Source organism: Chenopodium album, chromosome 21 (assembly GCF_948465745.1).
Source record: "Chenopodium album chromosome 21, dcCheAlbu1.1, whole genome shotgun sequence".
Classification (NCBI taxonomy): domain Eukaryota; kingdom Viridiplantae; phylum Streptophyta; class Magnoliopsida; order Caryophyllales; family Amaranthaceae; genus Chenopodium; species Chenopodium album.
Genome location: NC_137854.1, coordinates 9289688 through 9315159, shown reverse-complemented (window position 1 = coordinate 9315159; position 25472 = coordinate 9289688). Strand labels below are relative to the sequence as shown.

Genomic DNA, 25472 nt, shown 5'->3' with positions numbered 1-25472 from the left:
ACTCGCCTCTTATTTTATTTAAGTCAATTAAATTGCCTAAAACTATGTGCCTGCCGGTCAAAGTATAACACTTAAAAATACACGGAGGGAATATGCCAACTATCCCACTTATCTCTTATTTCATTTAAGTCAATTAAATTGCCTAAAATAATATAGCGCTCAAAGTGTAACAGTTTATAAAACACGAAAAGAGTACTTATTTCAGGTGAAGAGAACATGTCCATAGTTAAGTTAAGGATTTAAGGTGCCCTGCACTTATCCGTATTATAAAACCCTAAACCGGGCCCCTGCCAAAATCAATTTTTAGAGCGGAAAAATGAATTCGTACTCATCCAAAAGACCAAAATGTCGGGCAAAAGAGGGTAGATTGGTGATCACACGCCAGGTGTCGATTCAAGTAGCTCATCACAAGGAAGCTCGGGATTCTACACACTTCCACTACAATATTATTTCCTTGTTCTAATAACTTCCAAAAATAGAAAGATAAAACTATCAGACATCATCTGCTCAATTTTTCGCCCTTCAATGGCGGAAACAACACCATAACCTAAATTCAACAACCGAAAATCATCCAATTTTCATCAAATTCCTCTCAAAGATGTTCTTCAATGGCGTAATTCAAAGAAAATTGACCTCTCTTCTTCGACAATGGCTTGCGCAAGAACCAGAATTAGAAGTCAAATTAGGGTTCTTCCGCTCTGTAATTGTTGCGAAGAATCTCAAATTCGACATTTCCGCCATTAATGACCTAATTGAAGGTGGTGGTGGAGAGTTGAGCTTGTTGTTTAGAAGTGTAACGGTTGATGAGGTTATCATTCGAGTTGCGCATTGGTCTGCTCCTGCTTTCACTGTTGAATTTAGTGGTGTTAATGTCACTCTTTTTCTCCAGTAAGTAATTTCTTTCTCCTCAATTTCTTGTTTATAATTGATTAATTTGTCAATGTTTTGATTGATGAATTTTGGTGTTGTTTTGATTAATGAAGGAAACGAGTTGTTAAAAGAGTGGAGCAATCAGTTGATGATTATCTTAAGGAGAGGAAGAAGAAGATTCTTGCTGAAATTGATCGTACTGTAAGTTTTAAAACTTCCGTATTAGTTTTTTCACATTTGGTTAGTTTGATGTTGCGACGGATGATCTATTATTGTTGTGCTTTTCTTGAGATGAATTTCGTTGGTTTGGTTAATGTATCGAATCGATAAGCGAACGTTATTTAATTAGCATACAACCTATTCCATCCATTTTATAGTAACTGTTGTTTAAGGTTAAGCAAAAGTTTTCAAGAGGTGTTAGTTGTTGCATTAGTATTGAAATTGCGAGAGTATTAGTGCATTGATAATACAAGTGAACTAATGATCAATAAGTTAAGCTAGTTAAGTGTTCAAAATATTTCAAGAATGTGGGAAATTGTGATATTAATTCTATGTGGCTATTGTATTCATGGCCATGATCTGTTTAAGTGATGATGAATTGAATAAGAGAATTTGGCTATCATAGAATTTGACTGTGACTGAATATCAGCGTTGTCAATTTTAAATGAATATTGGAAATGGGCTTAGGTTTATTGTAAAATCATAGAGCCAGTTAAGAGTTAGCGTGGGAGGATTTAGTCCCTGGACTTACAAGTTGGTTATGTTCTCTCATTATTTTCCATACAGGATAACTCGCGTATGCACACCTTAAATCTAGCACTCCACCTCATCCTTGAGTTGTCCATAATATATTTTCTTGTAGTTGTGGCCTTGTGGGTCTCATATCCTCATCTACTTGTGCTTGCTATATATAAAAGTTTCGGCTCTTAAAGAGCCAAATGTACCATGTCAATTTAAGACTTTAAGAGCATGGTACACTGTTTATTATATTTTGCCTCTTAGTGTTAGTAGCTGAATTATTAGATATTCTTTTTTCCCTTCTTTTTCTTTTGTCCTCAATTGGTATGGAGTTGGAGTTCTACATCTTTTTGCTGGGCTAATCCAAGGCAAATCGCAGGGGAGTACGTTGCATGAAAATATTGAGAACATGATGATGGCTGCTTCTTCAAAAAGCAAGCTTAAGGACTCCATAACAAATCTGTTATTGATGCATTGCTGTTTACATCTTCATGATGCACGAATTCGGGTTGAATATCCTGTTTCAGATGACACATTTTCGTGGTTATGCTATTCAAGTGATCTTAATGCACAATCTTCACATAAGGATCTGGGTTGTCTTTTGGGTGGGTTTATTAGTTTATTTTTTTTACCATTGAGGGAGACTTCTATTATTCTAGAAGCCTCTAAGCTGGAAATAGGAGCAGAGAAGAAAGATCATAGTAGTTGTATCCTCTCTTGTGTAAATCCTTATTTTGGCATTGGAATGAAAGATCTTTGTCTTGTAAACTCTGTCCTTTCTGTTCCAGAATTGAACTTTTCATTTTCTCCTACCCAACTTCAAATGACGTGTGCATTTAACAACTTACTTAACAAAGAATGTAAACATGTTAGATGTGGAAGACTTCTTTGGGGTATAGCCAGGTGGAAATTTCGTCATTCTTTGACACCTCCTGGATGTATATTTTATAGTGTTGTCCTTATTGCAGTACTTTGGCTACGCCTTGTCAAGGAATATCTCTATTTTCTGTTATTAGTTGGATACTCTGAACATGGGGTGCAGATACCAAATGGAGGTAGCTTTCCCCGGCTAGCTGAGCAACAATGGAAAATAATATCACAACTAATTGAGAAGGAACTTCCAGCTGAGGCCATAGCTAGTGCAAGGCAAGTTGCTCGTTTTAGAGCAGCCTTAAAAGATTCTCATGCTGAAGATACTGTTGTGGCATCTATGAGCGGTCGTCACAATAGCTTCTGGATTATCATCTTGCCACTGGCTTTCATATGGGACTCAATGGTGAAAGTACTTGGAATCATCGTGTCTGTTTTTCGTCTGCATAAGAAATCACCCAAAATTGGTCAACTTAGTATGACATCTGAAGTTGCTGATCCAAGGTGTTGCTTCCATCTCAGCCTGGGAAAGATATCAGCTATGGTTTCTTTTGAAGAGCCTAGCTATCCTCCTGCTCATCAAAATTCAAAATTGAGGAAAGTAACTTCTTACACTGAGGATGAGGTATCTCCGTTCATTTTGTTGATTAAAAGATTTCTCTTTATTTATGAAGAGAGCATTTCTGAGCAAAATATTTCCTTCACTCTGGGATTCCTTGAGGTTACTTCTACACCTGTTTTCCATGAATCAGAAAACAAAACTAAGCTAAAAAATGTCGGCGGTGTTGTTAGAGGACAATTGAAAGAGAGACTCAATGGTTCAGAAACCATTGTTAGGGGAGAACCTGCTCTAACATGTTGCCATTCAGAAGAAGGGAAGACTGGTCACGAAGATATTCCTATTCTGGAGCAAATGTCGGGGGAGATGGAGTTGATTTTGAAAAGAACGCAGTTGATATTTGAAGAATGCAAGGGTGACTATGACAAAAATCCATGGGCCTTTTGCACCATTCACACATTTTTGGTGTATCCAGGCAAAAGCCCAGATTCTGGGTTCTCGAAATGTAATTTGATGGCAGGGAAGCTAAATATCACATTAGGATATGCATCAATATTATCATTTGATACACTCAGAAAGCAGTTGCAGCATGCTCTCCATCAGGATGATGGTTTTGAGAGTGCTGTGGTTCCATTGCATTCCTTGAGGACTTCTGAGGAATCACAGGAAAATCAATGTTCTGGGGGGTTGAAATACAGTATAAAGGCAATGAATACGGGTATCCTGAAATTGCTTCCTGACAAACATCTAGAAGTGAGAGCTGTCATTGCTGGTCCTCGTTTCCAGTTATCTATGAGAGATGAGGATCTTTCCAGTAGTGATTCACAGCCAAATTCTACACATGCTCGAAAAGGGGTTAATCTAACAATAGATGTCCACAAAATTGAATTTTCTATTTGGCCAACTGTTAAGTCTGGGGTTGTACCAAGTGAGGAACATCAAAGACCAGATAACCTTGAATCAGAATTCTTCAAGTTGGAGGAACATGTGGTAGATGGGTTTTCTGGATCATTCAACATTAAGTATGCTTCAAAAGGACAGATTACACACTTCTCAGTATTAAGACTTGGTGGTATAAGTTTATACTTTGAGGATTTGATGGATAATCATCAGATGCAAGTCCTAGTATTGAAGCCACTGACTGTTAAATTATCATCATTGAGGTTGAGCTTTTTCATCTCTGCTATTCTTTCAATTTATCCATGCCTTAACCTGCGTAAATTTCTAATCTCTGGATGATTCTATTTTACATAAGCAGCATATGCTGTCACTATTTGACGAAGAAAGGATCACCTTCCTTTCGTCTAAACTAGAATTTGAAGTCTATGTCTTGGATGTTGCATGTCAAATATTGTATTTTTACACATCCTAACCTCTAAGAAATATAAGTAGCTTACTGATAATGCATATCAATACAGGATTGAAGGGTTTCTTTAAGTGAAACTGTGAGGGAACGTTGAAAGGTTTGATGAGATAAGCAGATTACGTGATAGATTTTGTAGTTAGTATTTCTTCTTTCATGCTGCTAAGTACTCCATATATGGCTATAGGATGATGTTACACGATGTTCTGTGTATTCAGAAGCAAAGAATATAATTTCCTGCAAGTTAATGAGCGTATCAATACTATTTGCTTTCATCAGCAATTTGGATTGATCTTTTATACTTGCTATGCTAATCTTGCTGCTGTCATATGACCGTTATTAGCTGTAGTCTGGTGTTGTGGGCATAAAAGTAATTTAGTAACGACTTTATGAAATTCACATGATGTGGGTTTTGAATAGTAATAATTTTAGAATTTTGATAGAAGAGTTTGTTGATGATGATTATTTGTTGATTCTTGGAGTAGATTTTTTTTTTGAAGGATGGGATTTCAGACTATTTCATGTTAAGAGTCAGCAATCTGAAATCTGTTAAGTATTTGTTTTCTCATACCTCCTGGTGAAGATTAAGGAACTAAGGATGAGTACATTTCCTTATCTTTAAAGGTATTTCTGCTCCCCATGACTTGTGGTGGGATGAAGTAAAATTTTTATGAACTAAGGTGGTTGTGGCTTTCCAAAGCTGTACAATACGGATTTACAATAGAATCTGGCTAATTAGCGACTACTCCTTCCGATCCTAAGTGTTCTTTCTATTTTGCCTGTACATGTTTGCTAGTGCATTACTTTGACCATAAAAATCTATAGCATATTAGTAAAACGTATAACAATTGAATATTAATAAACTATTCATTGAGACGAATCAAATAAGACCAAAAAGGACTATATTATGTTTTATATATTGAAAACAATTTAGAAGTCTCAACTTATAAATAGTGCTAAGATTCCACATGGGAAGAACAAAAATGAACGTAGGGATTTCTATAGTAGTAATAGTTGTACTATTTTAAATGCTTCTTTATGAGGTCACCTTGTCCTCTTGTTGCAATTTAATTCTAACAGATTAATGAACATATTTAATTCTTGTCAGAAGGAAAGTTATAATTTAGATGTTCTCTGACCCATTTCATGAACCAGAATGTATTGTATTCCAGTTTACACTGGTGGAGGCTTAATTTTGTTTTTGGCTTGTCCTAGCTATTTCTGCATGTTCACAGTGGACATTAATAATTATTTTAATCTTAATTACTCTTATGAACATAATGCTGTTATATCTGAGTTTGGATGCATAGTTGCTTTTAGATTGAAGGTAAATTAGCTTACTAAATTTCTACGTCGTTGGTAACTTCATCTTCCCCCCTCCCCTCCTCTGCTGTATGATTGTCTCACCTTTCCATATAATGTATTTGTGCTCCCACCCCTTTTGTTATTCTAATGTATGATGCATATATTTTCAGGGATCATCTGTACTCATTTGCAAAATCTAATATTGCATCTTCGTTGTCCTTACACGGTGCCATGTCGGGAGTGACTGGTTCTCTATATATGGATGAGCTCTCTGTGATTTTGCAGGTAAGCCCTTTATTTACTGCCTGGTTATAGATATGTTTTAGAGCCTTAGTGTTCAATTGGATATGATAGTGTTATAATTCTCTTAATCATTGTAGACTTCAGGTTTGTCTTTGATGAGATAATTATAGACGTAGTAATTTAGTATTGTTCACTTCTTGATACGTGTTTTGTATTCTATTCACATGGACACTAAAGTGGAAATTTTTTAATTTGTTTTCTGTATCTAATTTATGAATTATGGATCTGTAGAGATTTTCCCAAATTTTGGCAGGTTGTTGAAAGTTTATTTTCTGCAGCATCAACATCCTCCCATGGTTGTTCTGGTTTGCATGCAGTCCAAAATCATTTGTTAATATCTGAAAATCAATATCCGCAGACAGAACTTATAAATGAGCAAATGCAGATCGGAGATAACAAGGAGGCAGCTTCGATCTTTGAAAGTGATTACTGTTTTATTAAAGCCAGTTTTGAACTTTCCCCATTTGATATTATCCTTCATAACTGCCGGAATGAAATTGACAGAAGACGCCTTTCAATGCTCATTGATGCTAACAATATTCAAAACCTGGGCTTGGCAGACTTGTCTAATTGTGGAATTTGGCTTTCCATTCAGAAGACATGTTTGGATGCCTCTGTTGGGGAAGCCAAGGCTGAGGCAAATGCAAGTTTCCATGAATTACAAGCTATTATGTTTAGTTACAAAAGTCAGACTGGAAAAGCTGACAATAGTAATAAATCTGAAGTCAAGAATGCAGTAATACATTCTGCTGATTGCATGCATGAAATTTCCCTTTCTAGTTGTACATTTAATCTGTTGTTGGAATTTGTGAATGGTTCAGGAGTACGGAGAGAAGCTGGTAGTGAAGCATCTACTAGCAATCCCAAAGGCGTACTTAGTTCTCTCTTGAATATTGATAATTTGAATTCGAATCAATTTCATGATGAAGATTCTGAGTCTAATGTATCAGCTTCAATGCCAAGTTATATGCTGGTAATAAACATCACTGTAGAAAAAATTTTCATTGCGGCATGCTCAATTAAGAATGGAATTTTTAGGGCTCACCCGGAGGATAAGCTGTATTTATCACTATCTGTTGGAGGAGACTTTCAGAGTATTGTCTTTGGAATCCAGGTCTGAATCTTGTAATTGCAATAAACATTTTTTTCCTCTTCTTATTTGATGTATGCTTTTTTGAAATATGATGAGTGTAATGACTTGCCTATCTAGTTCAACAATGCTTTAGATTTATACTTTTTCTAAACCATTCAAATGGGTCTGTCCTAAAGCTGTTGACCTAATTTGCCTATTCTCCTACTTTATTTGGTACTACTTTCGTGAATTCACAAGTGAGGAGCACTCCTCTTTTTTTTTCTTTCCTGTTAGGAGATCTGTATTAAGGGTTTTGTAAAATTCTAAGCAGAACTGAGCCTCTTCTTTTTAACTAGTGAGTTTCACACTCAGAAGCAGCATTATAATTGAGTAGCTTTAAAAAGATTTCAATTAAAATATAAGCTTCTTGATTTATGTGTTTTTTTACGAATGAGGGGGGAAGATGGTGTATTGCAAGGACCTTAGCATTATACCACAAGTTTTCCACTTAAAGATCCCATACTGGTTATATAGTTTGATCCCTTGACTATATTTCAAGATCGTAGATGCCCCCATATTCTAATTAATACCAAATATATATTCTCTGACTTGTCTAATAGTAAATTGTGAACTTATATGATTTGTCTTTGTTTTATTATTGTATTCTAATATGGACATATTGGAAATGGAAAGATGGCTATTTTATTTACATTATGTTTGGATATAGATTATAGAGAAATGGAGGGAAAAGAGAAGAGAATTGGAGGGATGCATCATCCTTTGTTTGGATATTTAATGCAAGGAGGGAAGGGGAGGGAATTGGAAGGATCCATTTTCCTTTCCCTTTTAATAAAACAAATCCCTTCATTGTTGGAGAGATTTGAAAGGAAAATGGAAGGTCACCTTCTTTCTCCCCTCAGCTCCCTTTATCTTCCCTCTTTTTCCTTCCCCTCCCTTTCCCTTCACTATTGCTATCCAAACATAGTGTTAGTGTTGAGTGCCTTATTTGTTGTACATTCTTCGATTTCAGAATAATAGATCTGGGAAAATCATTTTCTATGTTTAAAGGGGTTTCTTATCTCCTGCTAGGTTGCTACACATCACCATTAAATTCTTTAACCTACATAACCATCATCAAACTAGCCAAACATAGTAACAAAAAGTACAATACAATTTTAGTAATACTCTAAATGTCATGTGATGGTTGGGAATTTAAGTTTGGACAATCATATGACTCTTTATGTGCGAGGATGCCACCAAACTAGAGAGTGATGTTATTTGTTTTATCTGTCCTTGATATGTTGAGGCAGAAGCTTTGCAGATTTCTGCAACCCCAACCTAGGTAACCTTGATTCAATGTAGAAGTTTCTTAAGATACCTATTCCCTGTTTTTTCATCAGCTTCCGGCCTTATGCCTAGTTGTTTTTTCCATTCTCTGAAATAAAGTATGAAATTGCTTAGAAACTTATTTCATCAATTTTGTTGCAATTGTCTTTAATTTATTTTGTGCTTTAATTTAGAATCTCTGATGGGAATGACAATAAGAGTTTTTAACAGGGTGGTCATATCTTCATTGAAACTAAGGTTTTGGCGGGGTTTGCGCGCTGTGTTACTTCATATCTTCAATTTATTAGGAATCTTGTTAAACATTACCTGCAAAGAAAATCCTCAGAGACAGCTGAAGGGGGCTCAAATGATTTGGGTAAAGAGCATATTGAGGAGCCTGCTCAAACAAGAAGTTCTTTTGTCAAGCTGGAACTCTTGAAAGCATATAGTATTAAGGTGTCACAATTATCACTTGTATTTCTAGTGACTGATGAAACTAGTATGTTATTTATTCCTATATAGTCTTGTTTCCCTTCTCCTTGAGCTGTTTTATTTATTTATTTTTTTTTTAATTTTTTTTTGGGGATGGGGGGTGGGGGTATTAAAGAGTTATGATTCAGAAATTTATGCAGTTATTTTTTGATGTTTTCATCCAGGAGTGGTCAAGGAATTCATAGGACGAGTTGATTTGAACTTGAAACTATGGTCAGAGAATCTAAAGAAGAAGTTCTTGTTTAACATTTCTCATTTGGATATCCTTTCTCTGATCCTTGATGAGGGCATGGGGAAATCAGTAAAAAACATTCAAATGCCACATTTTTCTTCTGTTGGACTAAACCGTGATTCATCATGGTTCAATCATGAAGATTCTACTATGTCGGTTCCAGATGGGGAGGAGACATCTTTGTTGTCTAAAGATGCAAGTTTCTCAAGTCCACTTGCTTCTATGAAAAGCTCTTTTGCTAATGACTCTGCACCTCAAGTTGTCCAATCAAGTGAAAGATATGGAAATCATATCTTGGAGCAATTGGCTACTTCTATATCAGCTGAGAAACCTATCTCAGGGGATTACAGTGGTCCAAATTGTTCAACTCAAGGATGGATTGGCAGAGGTTATGTTACAGGTTTAAATCTGACGATTTCTCTCTCTGAGATACAGGTGAGATCCATATCTTTTTGCCAGTTTCATTGTGAAATTTGATTGTAATGAGTAATTTGCTATTATTTATGTTTGGGCTTCCTTTTTGGTTGTTATTGGCTTCTTTATTAATGATATTATAAATGTATATATGCCTGCCAATTGACTTGATTAAGTGCACAGATGCTTCTGACTACTGTTGAGTCCTTGTCTGAGATTTCTGGGAACGGTGCTACCACTGATGTGGAAGAAAGGAGTTGGACAGCAAGCTACCAGGAACCTGAAATAGATTTGGAAGCAGCACTGCCTAATGGTAATTAATACAACTGTACAAGTGGTAACACTTTTTTTTTTAATGGTTAACAAATCGGCTGGCTATTTCAGGATGTTTGGATTAATCATGCTGTTGTAATATGTTTAGGTGCTATTGTCGCGATCCAAGATGTCCATCAGCATTTGTACGTAACTGTTGAAAATATGGAAAACAAATATAAATTAGGTGGTGCAGTTCACTATTCTCTTGCTGGGAAAAGGGCTCTTTTCAGGGTAATAATGTCAATACTATGCACTGCTTTGGGTCATTGAATTCTGATTTGGTTTTATTTTTTTGTTCAATATTTATGATTCGAACATTCCTGAGTCTTCTGCTGGACTATCATGTCACTGTAGAAATCTGATACAAGTAGGACATAGCTGCTGTAGAGATCTTATTTTAAGTTTGTAACTACTCTTTTATCATCTCAAAGCCTTATGTGTAATTTTGGCTACTATGACTTGGCTATTTTATATAGTATTTCATTCACTGTACTCTTTTCTATCCTTAATAATTAGAGACTGTTGCACATCATCTGCATGTGGCCTAACTATATAAAGGTAATTCATGTGTGTCACTGGAAGAAAGAAACTAATTTTTCTGTCATGAAGCTAAGCAAACAACTATATAAAGTGCTTGTGGAGAATTATCGTATTGGGTTTCATTCTTCTTGGAGTTTCTCAAAAATGATGGTTTGACTTGTGGAGAGTACACAAAAGAAATGGCTGAAGAGGAAATGGACGCGCAAATTTTGCAGAATTTTGTTTTCTTTTAAATGAGTAATAGAAGGCCATACTGGAGACAAGAATGTGGACAAAATATGAAACCCTGTTTTTTTTTTTTTTTTTAATTTTTTTAATTATTTTTATTTATTTTTTTATTATATATATATATATATACATATATATATATATATATATATATATATATATATATATATATATATATATATATATATATATATATATATATATATATATATATATATATATATATATATATATATATATATATATATATATATATATATATATATATATATTCTAAAATTGGATTAATATTGGATTCTTAGATGTAGCTCTTGAATTTGATCTTTATTTTTCCCCGCTTCTCTCCACATGTAATCAGGTTAAGTGGCAGAAGCGAAGCATGTGGAATTTTTCAACATCTTGGTTTTCATTGATGTCGCTGTATGCTAAGAGTGATTCAGGGGTTCCTTTGCGTCTGAATTACTTGCGATCATCTGGTTTTGTTGACATCTCCAGCAATGATGATAGTGCATGTTCACTTTGGAAGATTGCTTCTTGTAAGCATGAGAATTATGAGGATGATGCTGACCTAGAACCTTTAAATCACATGTGTAAAAATACATTCTATCTTGTTAACAAGAAGAGTGATTGTGGTGCTGCTTTTGTTCATGGTGCTATGGAGTTTGTTAAAAAGCCTGGAAATCCATTCAAGTTCAAAATTTTTTATGGCCTTCCTGTGGTTCCTGTTTTGAGGATGACTGAAACCTGTCCACCTGAAGCACATGGCCCTGAAGCACATGGCCTTGCATTATTGGATGGTCAAGATATTTCTGACGAAGCTGGAATGGCACCTTGCATAAATTTGACAATTGAAAAAATCTCCTTAATTATTGTGCATGAACTGTCAGATCCCAGGGACAAATTACCTCTTCTTCAAGGATCTGTAGATGGCACTGAACTTGTTTTTCAGATACTTCCCCAGAAAATCAGGGTGATGAGCGCATTAACTGCCATGCTTTACTATTATGATGTGTATAGAGTCATTTGGTGAGGGGTTATTTATCTATTATAATGTTCTTCTTTGGGAATGAAGCTTATGGTTTTGTCTTCAATATTTAATCAAGCACTTCCCTTTTACATTTTCCAAATTGCAGGAGAGAGTTTGTTCAGCCGATTGAAATGTGTATCTACTGGCGATTAACCACCCCTTCAGATGTTACAGAAATATCAAATCACGGAATGCTCTCTCGCCTTTATTTTAGAATGCAGGAGGTTAGGAAGATGAACATACAAATTATGAAATGAAATGAGTGCTCACAGTCTATAGCTCATAATGTTTATATCTCATTTATCAATTTTCTTACAATTGCAGCTGGATTTATCATTAACGGAGGTTTTGTTGGACATGCTACTGTACGTGGTTGGAAAACTGGATTTGGCTGGCCCATTCGCTGTTAGAAATTCTGCTATATTGGTCAACTGCTGCAAGGTTTTCTCTACTTAGGTTCTCAGAGTGGAAATGAGAATATGTGTTCACATGGATAAGTTTTTATTAGTTGCATAATGTTTGCAGGTGGAAAATCAATTGGATCTGGACCTTCTTTGCCATTTTCACAATAACCAATCTGCAAGAGTTGACAGGAGACAGTCAGCTTTCATTTCCTTGAGGTGCCCCGTGTCTGATTCTTTCCCTATTTTCTATATTCTTTTTCTGATTTTTTTATTTTTTATTTTATTTTTTGGGATATATTTCTGTTACTCAAATGTCTTCCGATAAGGAGATTTCATTGCATTTTATACACATCTTACCAAACTTGTAGATATTATCTTGTTGCTTTTGGAGTAAGACACAAGTCACTGAAAGTATTTTCCTTGGATCAATATTTAAAGAGGGGGCAGTCTTCCTGTCTGGGGAAAGTTTTTGTATAAGTATAGATGGTTCTTGACTTCTTGTCCAAACTTTTGGAAATTTCCTGCGTAAGCTAGAATTCTGTTGTTCAAGGATTCTTAAAAGGAAAATTTTGAGAATATATGCGGACTGGAGAAATCCTGCTTATATTACAATGAGCCTGTCTGGCAGTCCGCGTCTTTCCCTCTAGGCTCTAGTCCACCTTCCTCAAGCCCCATCCTCCACATATCAGACAATCTTCAGTGCAGCATCTTGTTCATTCTGATGTTCTTTAACTCGATATCCATTCTGTCCTCCCATTGGTCTTTGTCGTCGTCCTGTTTTGTCTGTACATGTACTTGTCTACCTGCGCATAAATTAAAAGAGTTATCATGGTTAGTTTTTGGTGACGTACTTGAATAATTCTGATCCATGACTGAATTTGCTGATTTATTGTGCTACTCTGTTCCTGCAAGAAAGTGATACTAGGCTTTGTTCAATGACAAAATTCTGCCTCTATTGGTGTATAATTATAATCTTTTTTAAGTAAATTTTTTTTTTTGCATTTTCTTGCAAATGAATTTACAAATTTCATCTTCATCCTAGGCACCTAGAGGAGCCTCCCGAGTCATCCTATGCAACAATTTTGCTTGAAAATCCTGGAATATCTTCAAGTTCTTCAGTTCATGTATCTCTTTCTGGAACTCAGATTTTTGCTTGGAGAACACGTATTACATCACAAGGTAAAATGTTTGACTTTAACTAGTAGTTATGGCTTGTTATGCTAATGTGATAATTGCTTCATGCATAAGGTTGCCTGAGTCCTAGCCGCTTTACTTGAATGAGTCAAACAGAAACACACTTCTTTTACAGGAGTGTCAATTCCCACACTACGATTTTCTAATCCACTTTCATATAGTTACAGTTTTATGGCTTGATTGAATTAAAATGGTGTGGGAATGGATAGATATGAAGTGGCAATAGACAATTTTTTCTTTTATTGGTTCAAATATGGAATAAATTCACACTCATCATCTTGTTGTTTTGGTGGTTGAATGGCAAATGAAATTGTATTACCTTTGTGTAAAACAGAGCATTTCCCAATTCTATTCACAAGAGAAGTGTTTTCCCAACTAAACAAATTCAGTGTTATGACTATTGTCAAACTTAGCCACAACTTGGACCGATACATGTCTCATTCTCTCCCTCTGAACATGAGAGAATAAACAGGCAAACGACCTAACTACCTATAAAATAACAGATCTTTCAAAAACATCACACTTTTTGGCTCTTCTAGTACATATTTAAGTTAGTATAAGACACTATTGTGGATCCAAGATCTATCCATTGGAAAAGTATTATGATAAAGGGGCATGCTTTCATCAGGATGGAACTATGGATAAACTTATAAAACATATGATATTGTCGTTTACAAAAGTCTACTAACCTCTATAGTGTAATCATGAACGATCATGATTCCAACATGGTTATTTCCATTTGTTATGTTAGTGTAGTTCATAACTTCTTAATATGCTTGCCTTTGATCTGCACAGATTCACGAACCTGTCCGGGGCCGTTCATTGTTTTTGATGTTTCAAAGAATGCTGAGGTATAAGACTGTATTGGCTCAGTTAAATGTAAATAGAGGCTGCAAACACAATCATATATCCATTTCTGTAATTCGTGTATTTGACTGCGTTGGCCATTTACAGGAAGGTTTATCACTTAATGTGTCCCCTTTACTAAGAATTCATAACAATACTGGATTTCCAGTGGAGTTGCGCATCCAAAGGCCTGAATCAATGGAAGCTGAATCTGCATCGGTGGTGCTCAAAGAGGGGGACACTGTTGATGATTGCATGGCAGCATTTGATGCTATTAGTTTATCTGGTGGGCCAAAGAAGGCACTGTTGTCTTTGGGTGTTGGTATGCTTTTCCTACGTCTTAAGTTGCCTCTTACTAGTCCTAAATTTGATATATTATGTTCTTGAATAATTTGTCAATTACTACCTAGCAAACTTGCCTCCTTGTAAATTACTACCTTTAAATTGTGTTTTTGCGAATTATTATCTTAATGAACTTTATCGTATTTACTATTGCTACCTAAGTGTGCTTTCTGGTGAATTTAGCATACAAATGATGTCATAATAGAAGTCAACACATTTAGAGCTTTTAATAGATAGCAAAGATATTTAATTAAAAAAAACGGAAATTAAATTTAATAGCTCTAAATGCATTAACATCTATTATGATGTCATTTTACTCTTAGGTAGTAATAGTAAACGCGATTAAGATCATTAGGTAGTAATTCGCTAAAATAATAGGTAGTAATTTACAAAGAGACTAGTTTATTAGATATAGTACTCCCTCTGTCCCCCTTTTTTTGCATCATGGGGCATGGGCCCACTTTATGTGAGAGCTTTATGAGTCATATGGTGAAAACAAAAGGGGACAGAGGGAGTAATTGACAAAATTTCTGCTATTTAATAAAAAAAAAAAAAAAAGAAAAAAGAATTGACAGGTTTTCCTTTGTTCTTGTAACTGAATTTCTTGGTTGTCTCAAATTTACTCTACTTTAGTGCATATTCTTGTAAGTGTTTTACAAACAACGTGATTGGCTTTTGCAGTTTCTTTTTGGTACACTACTAGTGAATTATAATATTTTATCCCAAGTTAACAAATTAGGTAGCGAATTGCAAACCTATGCAGAATTTCATACTAGTGAATTAGGTGACAATGGTTCCACGATTCCTATTCAGCAAATGTGCATCCTTCCCCCTCTTTTTCATCTTTTTTTTTTCCCCTTTGCTTTGCGTTGTCTTTCATTTGTTCTTAATAAGCTTCTTGTTGTCCCAGAAATTTTGTGAGGCTGTTAACTTGAATGCTGTAATGTGCATAAAAATTGTAGCAACCAGCTCGTGTCTTTCAGTTATTTTTCTTCCTAACACGATAAATGATAAAGCGGGTCCTCCCTTTTACTTTCTTCTGTGCATGTACTTTACGGTTTCCCTTTCAATTTATCATCCACATCCACACCAGCAATCCTGGAGAGAGTCATGTTTAAACTTTAAAGGATGCCATTGGAACCTAAAGTAGAACTTAATGATATTTCGTGAACCAGAATAGTACTTTGGGGCATATGTCTGACATTGAAGTATTTGCATGTGGTCGTCTAGATGCAGTTTATAGCTTTGTCAAAGATTTGCATGACATTTTAAATGCTAGTTCCTAATGGAGACATGTAGCGGTGTAGCGCAGTCCTTGTAACAGAGAGACTTGATCACTTTGTTTTGACGGTAGAGTTGCCTGCCTTGATTGAGTTGGAAAATGTTAAAAGTCTTTTCTTGTATGAGTAATGAAATTGGCACTGTGGCAACTTGTTGAATTTTTTTAGTTGTTTTTTCCCTGGTCGTAACTAGTTTAAGTTACGATGAGTTATTGATTTATTGCATCACATTTTCTTGTTGATGCGAGTAAGAATTACATTTATCTCATTGATCGATTGATTGGGATATTGGATATTGTCTTCCATATAAATACTAATGCATAGAAACTGGAGATCATGGCTGCAGTAGGAGGAAGAGGTTTGATGTGCTCTGTGAGAAATTCGAGTTTCAGGAATACTTGAGGATGAAAAAGGAAAGAAAATATTTGTTACTACTTTCTCAGTCTCAGAGCCTGGAAGAAAGTAAATATATGAGAACTGCTTAGTATTAAGGTGCTACAAATGTTAATATTTACTTTTTGGCACATGTAATACTTTGTTATATCATCTACTGCTTCAAAATACTTGCCAATGTAATAGAATTTTCTTTAAGCTCTAGTTTCGGGCAAGGGATATGGGCCAGGCACTGAAACATTTACAAGGATTTAGACGGCAGCTGTTCTCTGGAAATCATTTTATTTATTGAAAAACGTGTTAAAGGTGCCATGATACTCGAGTAATGTATGTGAAATAATGATGAATCTCCATTTCCTATGTTCATACCTCCGTCGAGAAATTGGACCCAAGTTATATCCTGTGTTAGTGTTTTTGGGCTGTCATTCTTTGGAATCAATATTTACAACATTCATCTGTGATATGCAGGTAACTTTGTCTTTTCATTTCGACCCAAGATAAAGGACGAAAATGGTGTTTTGAAATCTTATACAGTTGAATGGTCTGAAAACCTTAAAGGAGAAAAGGCCGTTCGTCTATCAGGCGTCATTGATAAATTAAGTTACCAAGTTCGAAAAGCTTTCTCTGCTGAATCTTGGAAGTATTCCTTTAGCACTGCTAGCTGTTTAGTGAGATCTCGAGACACCCATTTGGCTCAAATGCATTTCCTGGTTCAAAGAGTTGCCAGAAATGTACCTATTATGCAGCCTAATGGTCGTCATCAAAGTAAGACATCATCAATTGCTTTGCAGGAGCAAAAAGAGATTTTTCTTCTTCCAACAGTGAGAGTATCTAATTTACTTGAGACAGAGATTGATGTACTTCTAACTGAGACAGGTACATTTATTTATTGAGTGAATGTGTTTTGTATGTATGTTTCCTAATCCCATTCTCCCCTGTGCAGAAACTGCAATCGATGGATTAAAGAACATTAACCGGGCAACTATTCAATCCCTGTCTACTGCTAATCTGTTTGTCAATCCTGCTGTTATATTCTTCAACATTACATTAGCTATGTTTAGCTATAGCTGTAAGCCTGTGAACTGCAGTCAATGGCTCAAAAAGTTGAATAAGAAGAATGATGGTATTCAATTTCTAGACATTGATTTGGAATTTGGTGGTGGAACTTTCTTTGCTTGTTTAAGATTGGCTCGTGGGAATAGGGGTGTGCTTGAGGTAATGACACTACAAGAACTTTGTTGCAGGTGTTAGAATCTGATTTTAAGTTATAGATTCAATGTTTAAATGAAGAAGTATTACTTTATCTCAATTTGTGGTCAGATAAACAGATGAAAAATGTTTGTGATGCAGGCCATTGTCTTTACACAGTACACATTGAGAAATGACACTGATTTTCCTCTGTTCTGTGCTGCGCCACATCTGAAACCATTATCTAGGTGCTCACTATATCTTAACCATGATATAAACGCTACCAAGCTGTTGTAATATAATTGTGCTCCCTTCATGTAAAATTTGTAAAATTTATTTCTTACTGTATGCAGGGATGATGCTGAGAGGCTTGCGATTACAACTCCTCCTCAATTTGGGACTCTTTTATCTCCAAAATTACCCAGATCTTGGTTCATGAAGTAATAATTTCCTGATTTTATAAGTCTATTTTCTCTATCCCAATGAGAAAATGAACTCTGACATGTATGTATTTCTGCTTGTCAGATCAAGTAAGCTGTGTATGAAATTGTTGGATGAAGAATCGTCCATGTCAATCTTGGATTTGGATGTCCTTTCAGGCTTTGCAGAGATAAAATTTACCAAGCTGCAAGGATCTGGGATCAAACATTTGGTCAAGTTGGGGATCTCTTTGGGGCCATTAACGAGTACATTAGATGTACCGGCACGAATGGTCTCTGTCGTTCCTCGATATATTATATCCAATGAATCAGATGAACAGATTTTTGTCCGACAATGTTTCTTAGAGGTTTACTCTTGATAAATTGCAGATTTTTTAATTATAAAACATCTAATTCCATTTTGGGGTGAAATTTTTATCACTGATTTCATTTTATTCTGATTGAAGGATGACTTTGGGGAGACAGTAAGTATCAACAGTAAGCAGAAAACAGCATTTTTCTTCACGGTTAAATCTCGTGATAAGCAGGATATCTCCTTTTTCAACAAGCTTCTGCAAAAGCACAAGGTTTCAGATGACGACACATCAGTTTTTGTGCAGTTTAGTCCAAATGAAGCTGTATGGGGATGGTCAGGTCCAGTTTGTGTGGCTTCACTTGGATGTTTTTTTCTAAAATTCAGAGGACATGCTGAATCGCCTGTGCATCAGTTGGATCTTGTCCCAAATGAAGATGGCATTACTTGGGAGTATGCGGCTGTTCATGTGGTTGAGGAGGGTCCCACCTTTGTTTTGCATTTCTATAGACCACCAGATACTGGTCTGCCCTATCGAATTGAAAATAACCTTCACGATGCTTCTATTACTTATTATCAGAAGGTTTTTTTCCCACCTAGTCTAAATAGTATATAGTACAATAATTTGCAAAGAAACTTGTGTCATTTACCTCTTATGTGCTCTACTCTAATTGCTGTAAGTTTCCAGGATACATTTCAGCCAGAAACTCTTGCTTCTTGGGCCAGTGTAAGTTATGTCTGGGATGACTTGACTCGACCACACAAGCTCATGGTCAAAGTTAATGGTAATTTCCACCCTTCGTGAGTGTAATTATAACTGGCAATGGTAGAACTTGAGCATAAATGTTGGAGGGGGCAGAGCAAACCTTGAACCTCTTGCTAAATAATAAGATAGCTTCCTGGTGTGCTATAACTTTTTTGTACTTTATGAGAATCATTCCTTTTACTTCTTAATTATTTGAGTAAACAGTTCTGCCCCTGAAATTTAGTTAAAAATGTCGCGTTGGATTATATTAATTATATGATATTTCTTGGCTCCCTGTGGTTTCTTAGGTACTCATATGATACGTGAAATCAGCTTAGATAAACTGCGCTCATGGAAATCCTTTTTTCGGGCTCAGAGACAGAGTGATCTGGTGTCTCATCTAACTGGAGATACCAGAAGTTCTGACAGAAGGAGAACAAATCCTGCTCAGATGGATGGTACTGATGTGGGCAATGTGGGTTATGAAGTTTATGTTGATGGTCCTACTCGTGTTCTGCGAATTTCCCACTCACCTGGCAGACGCAAAGTTGATAATAAGTATCAGTCTTGCAAGAAGATTCAGTTGAGAATCTCTTATTTTGCCATACACTTACTTGAACCCTGCAAGCAGGTGAGTCAAAGAATGCAACATGGTTTATTTAATATCTTGTTTTTGATGCTTAGTGCTGAGATATAGTATTTGCATAAGGTGAGGATATAGTTATCTACACTATTTAACTTTTTGACACTGCCATCCTCTTTGCTTATACTTTTTAATACAAGTCAAAAATTTTCTATTTGCTGATCATCGCGAGGTCTCTCAAATAAAGTCCATTTATCAAATGTCTTTTGTGGAAGTCCCAGTGTGACTTATGTGATCTGTAGAACTGTGGACATACTATATGCTATCACATAATTATGTCCCTGGCTAATTTTGTAACTTGTAGTGGATAGTTTTAGTTTGCTCACAAAAATTAAGCCCTAGTGGATGGTTCTTTGATAGATCGATACCAAAATCTAATTCATTATCTCTGCAATATATCTTTCAATTCAATTTTAGGACCAACCGGAGGATGTAGATCCTTATGATCTATCAAATTACACACCAATTGTTATCGGGAGACTAGAAAACATTAGTATTGATTCCATCATCATTGATCAACGGAAATACAATCAGACAAGGGTACAGGTTAGTTCGTATTTTTTTCCTTCTTTGATGTTGCTGTACTTGATAGCTCATTCTTTCAATCTTTTCCTTAACTGCTGATTCCTGACCTCCTAGGACTGTTTAGTATGTGAAAGATGAATTGCAGATTGCATTATATTTTTCAGTGATGTTTTACATAACTTTTATCAACTGGTGTTGCAGTCAATGCATTTAGATGAAAAATGGGTTGGAGCTCCATTTGCGGCCATGCTCAGAAGACATCTGACATCCAACAATGTCACTGATGACCCTATTCTCTTTGTTGCTTTTGTCTTATTTCCTACTACCTCAAGTATTCGAAATGTCAGATACTCATCTATTATTCTGCAGGTAAGGATAGGCACTCTTTGTTTTGCTTGCTACTCTGTTATTGCTTTCCTGAATGTTAATGTCGTTAGCATGTAGTAGACCTTATGCTTATATTTATTTTCTTATGCATGCAATCTGATGAGTATAGATCTAATTGCTCCTTTAATAACAGCCAATTGATCTAAATCTTGACGAGGAGACATTGATGAAAGTTGTTCCATTTTGGAGAACATCTCTCAGCTCAAATACTCAAAGTCAACAATATTACTTTGATCATTTTGAGATCCACCCAATAAAGGTCAGTAGGGTCTCTTGGCCTTTCCGAATAAATGATCTTAATTATAGCTCTATTTGGATCTGGAACTTACTTATTCTATGTTGTTGAGATCACGGCAAGCTTTCTCCCAGAGGATTCATATTCAAATTACAACTCAGGACAAGAGGCACTGAGGTCTCTGTTGCATAGTGTCATTAAGGTAAACGAGTGTGATTTCATCACGAGCTTATTGGTTGTTTTATTGTACTTTGTTAATTTATTATCTTAATCTTTAATGATCATTAACTAATTTTGTGATCTGAATAGATCCCGGCCATTAAGAATCTTGAGGTAGAACTCAATGGTATCTTTGTTACGCATGCTTTAGCTACAACTCGTGAGCTACTCTTAAGATGTGCACAGCATTATTCATGGTAAGTGTGCCTGTTTTGCTGCATCCATCTTCTGCATCCCTTCTCCTTATTAGTTGCTTATTCTTGTATAAAATGATGGCTTTTAGGTATGGCATGCGGGCTATCTATATTGCAAAGGGAAGCCCACTGCTCCCACCAGCTTTCGCATCAGTCTTTGATGATTTGGCATCCTCCTCTCTGGATGTATTCTTTGATCCTTCCAGTAACTTGTTTAATGTTCGAGGCCTCACTGTAGGTAAGATATTATAGCCAACGTTTTCCCCATCTTCAATTTTACAACCTGTTGATGCACTGCTACTCTTGCTGAGACCATTACATGGTATATTGGTACTAACTAGATTCTTATGTAAACATATTAAAAAAGTTTGGGGGGGGGGGGGGGGGGGGGCGAGGTGTTATCTACTTCTTTAAAACTCGAACCCCCTCAAAGGCTCAAATTTATCTTACATCCTTTCTCTTGAGTTTCCAGTTGCCTCCTTTTGACATTGTTGAATATTTTGCTGTATATAATGGTCACAATGTCACATTCATAGGTGTTATCTACTTCTTTAAAACTCGAACCCCCTCAAAAGCTCAAATTTATCTTACATCCTTTCTCTTGAGTTTCCAGTTGCCTCCTTTTGACATTGTTGAATATTTTGCTGTATATAATGGTCACAATGTCACATTCATCTCTAATGACTTCCACTGTAATTTTTTTCCTGTTTCCTATTTGATTAACAAAACATGAAAACAAGCCTTACATCTGAACTTTACCTTATTGACTGACACTCTAAATCCTTGGAGTAAATTAGTATTTTGACTGAAATTGTATTTTCCTTGAGTTCCAATGATATTCTTGTCACCCAAAACCATCATGCAATAGTAACAATGATCAATGTCTTTATCTATCCTTTTGCCTTGAATCATCCCTCTAAGATATCTAAAACAACGTACAGTTTTCATTTTTATTTTTTTATTTTTATGAAGGCAAACTAATCATAAATGCAAGTCTAAGGCATTCCTCTTGTGAGTCTTTTCACTGAAATTTTTCCCATGCTATATTTTACTTATTTCAATAGAAGGCATGTGTGTGTGGGAGGGATCCCTTCCATCCTGTATACTCCATTTAACTCCATCCTTTTCTGATAAAAGAGTTTAAGATGGGACTGGAGGGATGTAAATTATGGGCATGTTGATGACTTAATCCAAATTTTTTGTCAAACTCGTTAGTTAACTAAAAAAGTGTGAACAAACATGAGTATAATATTTATTGGGTCATGGAGTACTACGCTGAATTTGACATTTTCTTCCAGGGAAAGAATCATGAACTTTATATTCCCCCACCTGGCTCCTCCCAATGATATTTTGCTGATTTATTAGTTTTTGAGCAGGGACGTTTAAGTTAATCAAAAAGTGCATTGAAGATAAAGGTTTTTACGGAACAAAGCGGTATTTTGGTGATCTTAGCAAAACTGTAAGTCTTCTGTCTACCACCTTTCACTATTTCCTGTGCAGTTTCTCATCACATGGTGTTTTGCAGTTGAGAAATGCAGGATCCAATATACTTTTTGCTGCAGTGACTGAAGTATCAGACTCTGTACTCAAGGGTGCAGAAAGCAGTGGTTTTAATGGCATGGTATTTAGCCTAAGCTTTTGCATACTGCCACTTTGATTCATCCTTTATATGGTTAAGATATATAGAACCAACTTATACTACCTGACCTGTTTCCTCATCTTACATATATAGGTGACAGGTTTTCATCATGGAATACTGAGATTAGCCATGGAACCATCGTTATTGGGAACAGCGTTCTTGGAAGGAGGACCTGATAGAAGAATCAAGCTTGATAGAAGTCCTGGGATCGATGAGGTATATCTCAGCCTGCAGAATTTTGATGACAAAATTAATCCTTAGCCTCTTTATCATGCCTGTTATAGTGTAAATAAGACCCTCCGTACCATAATCCATACCAAATCATGTATCAATAGAGTATCAATGAGGTGTCAGAGGATCTAGAATCTTGTTTTAATTCTAGCTCTGCTTGCATTGGAATGGACATGAAGACCATGCTATTTTTCCTAAATCAAAGCTTGTTTCTTCCGTAGGCCACTGACATTAGCTCTTGTTATGCAGTTATATGTTGAAGGATATCTGCAGGCTATGTTGGATACAATATATAAGCAGGAATATTTGAGGGTTAGAGTCATTGATGATCAGGTACTTATGTTTTGTTGTATTTGGTGGCATATAATTGAATGGATTTTGACAGCTTATCATAATATGAGAGGAACAACTGAGGGGTAGTATAATATACTAGTATTAGCTAGGTGCTATAAACAAAGTCTATGTATCTTGAATTGCTTTAGTGAGCTCACTGGATACTTGAATTCAGTGAAAGAAATATTTACATCAATGATACTGAAATATTTGACTTGAAAGTATGATTCTATGAATCCAAACATCTCATTTTTTTCTTATCTAAGCTCTATTGCTGTAATTCATCAAAACACACTTTAGTCTTTGTTAATCTCAAATTCTCAACTGTTAGGGGTAGGTAGTCTGCATATGATCTCACATACCCTGACTACGTGGAGTGCATGCTGGGTTATATGCTGGTTGCCATTTCTTATGTCCCACTCCCAGTGATTTTAGCTTGAAAATGCAAATAGAACAAATGGATGTATGATATGTCCAGTTCATTGTGTATCAGTTAAAAATATTAACTGGACTTCAGTCCACTTCACTGTCCTATCATACATTTCATAAGTTCAGTTCAGGATATTTAGGTGTTGCAGGTTATTTGGTTGAGCTAAATGTTTCTTCTGGTGATATAGCATTTTGAGATCTCTATGCATTATTGTTGGCAGGTTATTCTTAAAAATCTACCCCCAAACAGTTCACTAATTGATGAGATCATGGAAAGGGTAAAGGACTTCCTTGCTAGCAAGTCCTTGTTAAAGGGAAACTTTTCAACCAGGTCCCGCCCTCTAAGGCACCTTCGAGGAGAGAATGTAAGTGTCACTGTAACTCTTAACTTGAGTTTTACTTAATTAAAAAGATGCAAAAGTTGAATGATAATTGACATATGAAACCTGATTATGGTATTAATTTTTCTTTTTTCTCCAAGAAATCCTTGATTTCCTTAAATTTTGCCGTCCCCTGGGGACAGTTGCAGTTCATGTGCAACTTTGTATCAACTCCTTTAACTCAAGATTTCTTTAATTTTTTTTTTTAATTTTATTGTTATTATTTTTTTTCCGGCTATGTTGGGAGCAGAGTATGTGCAAAACCTCAACTCATTATTGATATAAATGTCTTACAAGATTGGTTCCTGGAACTTATTAAATACAAGTATAAATTTATTATAGAAAAATTTTTGAACGAAAATAATATTATGTTAATGCAGGAATGGAGAGTCGGGCCAACTGTTCTGACTCTGTGTGAGCATCTGTTTGTGAGTTTTGCTATCCGTATGCTGAGAAAACAAACAGACCAAGCCTTGGGTAAACTTAAGTTGAAGAGAAAATGGGTTCATAGTCGCAAAGAGAGTGAATCATCTACTGGTGACATTGCCACCTCTAAGGAACCCAAGGGGAGGTTTATATGGAGATGGGGAATTGGGAAGTTTGTCTTATCAGCTTTGGTGGCTTATATTGATGGACGATTATGTCGCTGTATACCAAATCCTGTTGCAAGAAGGATCGTAAGTGGTTTTTTATTGAGTTTCCTTGATAGCAGTAACAACTCTAAATGATTGATAAACTTGTACAGTTTCATTTGGAGATAGTGGCATAGTACAGGAGTTAAGGTCTTACTAGTTTTAGTCCCAATTGTGGAGTGCTTGAAGGATATTTTGTACATCAGTTTTGTTCCCTTGAGTAGCATGTAAATGAATTAGCCCATTACAAATATCAAAATTATATAGAGGGATATTGACCATTTAACATTTTTTTATACAAATCTCTCTTTTCAGTATCTAGTCTAGTCTGATTCATTTTTCCTCAAATTTTATTACTAAGGTTTATGTTTGTGCGAATTCAGGATGATTTGTCCCAAGTTCTTATTAACTGGAAACGATCCTTGATTCTAGTACCATAGTTTCAAAATTAATAGGCATGGTACATTGTGAAAACAATGCAATATTTTTCCCCCCAAGACACACACATACTATAATATGGACTATAAAATGTTGATATATTTAAAATAAAAAACATTTATTCAATTTGAATAACAATTAAAATAGTACTGCATAACATTTGTTCTACTCTTTATTGTTCTTCCCCATCTTGACCAATATCCCAAAAAGATTCTAAATGAGAAAACATGTTGAATAGTGTGATTGTGTGAAAGTAAAATTTTTGCAATTATAATAAAACATAAAAAAATACTAGTATAAGTGTTGGGTATCGATCAACCAACTTCGCTCGACTTTAATATTATATAGTCCGCTTTAAGCCTAACTCACAGCTTCATACAGAAATTATTTTTAAACACCTCAAATGCCT

General features: G+C 35.6%; 1 protein-coding gene across 3 annotated transcripts; it reads left to right on the top strand.

The window, feature by feature from the left end:
• The first annotated feature begins 363 nt into the window (after positions 1-363).
• Positions 364-24946, top strand: LOC145602914 (uncharacterized). 3 transcript variants are annotated; one of them, XM_081659060.1, is made up of 36 exons: positions 421-888; positions 984-1071; positions 1988-4200; positions 5876-5990; positions 6262-7122; positions 8638-8905; positions 9063-9565; positions 9728-9857; positions 9966-10090; positions 10986-11653; positions 11761-11878; positions 11979-12095; positions 12180-12274; positions 13101-13237; positions 14048-14103; positions 14207-14420; positions 16582-16989; positions 17057-17328; positions 17464-17549; positions 17655-17741; positions 17827-18088; positions 18188-18616; positions 18722-18818; positions 19087-19409; positions 19839-19967; positions 20148-20315; positions 20467-20592; positions 20681-20770; positions 20878-20984; positions 21071-21219; positions 22358-22440; positions 22507-22602; positions 22714-22836; positions 23101-23184; positions 23835-23978; positions 24374-24946. In XM_081659060.1, exons 1-36 carry the CDS (start codon positions 599-601, stop codon positions 24719-24721), a joined length of 9609 nt encoding a protein of 3202 aa, XP_081515186.1. In that variant the 5' UTR covers positions 421-598; the 3' UTR covers positions 24722-24946. The 3 variants fall into 3 exon arrangements, 2 of the variants coding, with proteins under 2 accessions (XP_081515186.1, XP_081515187.1); XM_081659061.1 differs by lacking the exon at positions 1988-4200 and having other exon boundaries at positions 652-888; XR_014104643.1 differs by lacking the exons at positions 22358-22440; positions 22507-22602; positions 22714-22836; ... (1 more) ...; positions 23835-23978; positions 24374-24946 and having other exon boundaries at positions 364-888; positions 20692-20770; positions 21071-21101.
• The last annotated feature ends 526 nt before the right edge of the window (positions 24947-25472 follow it).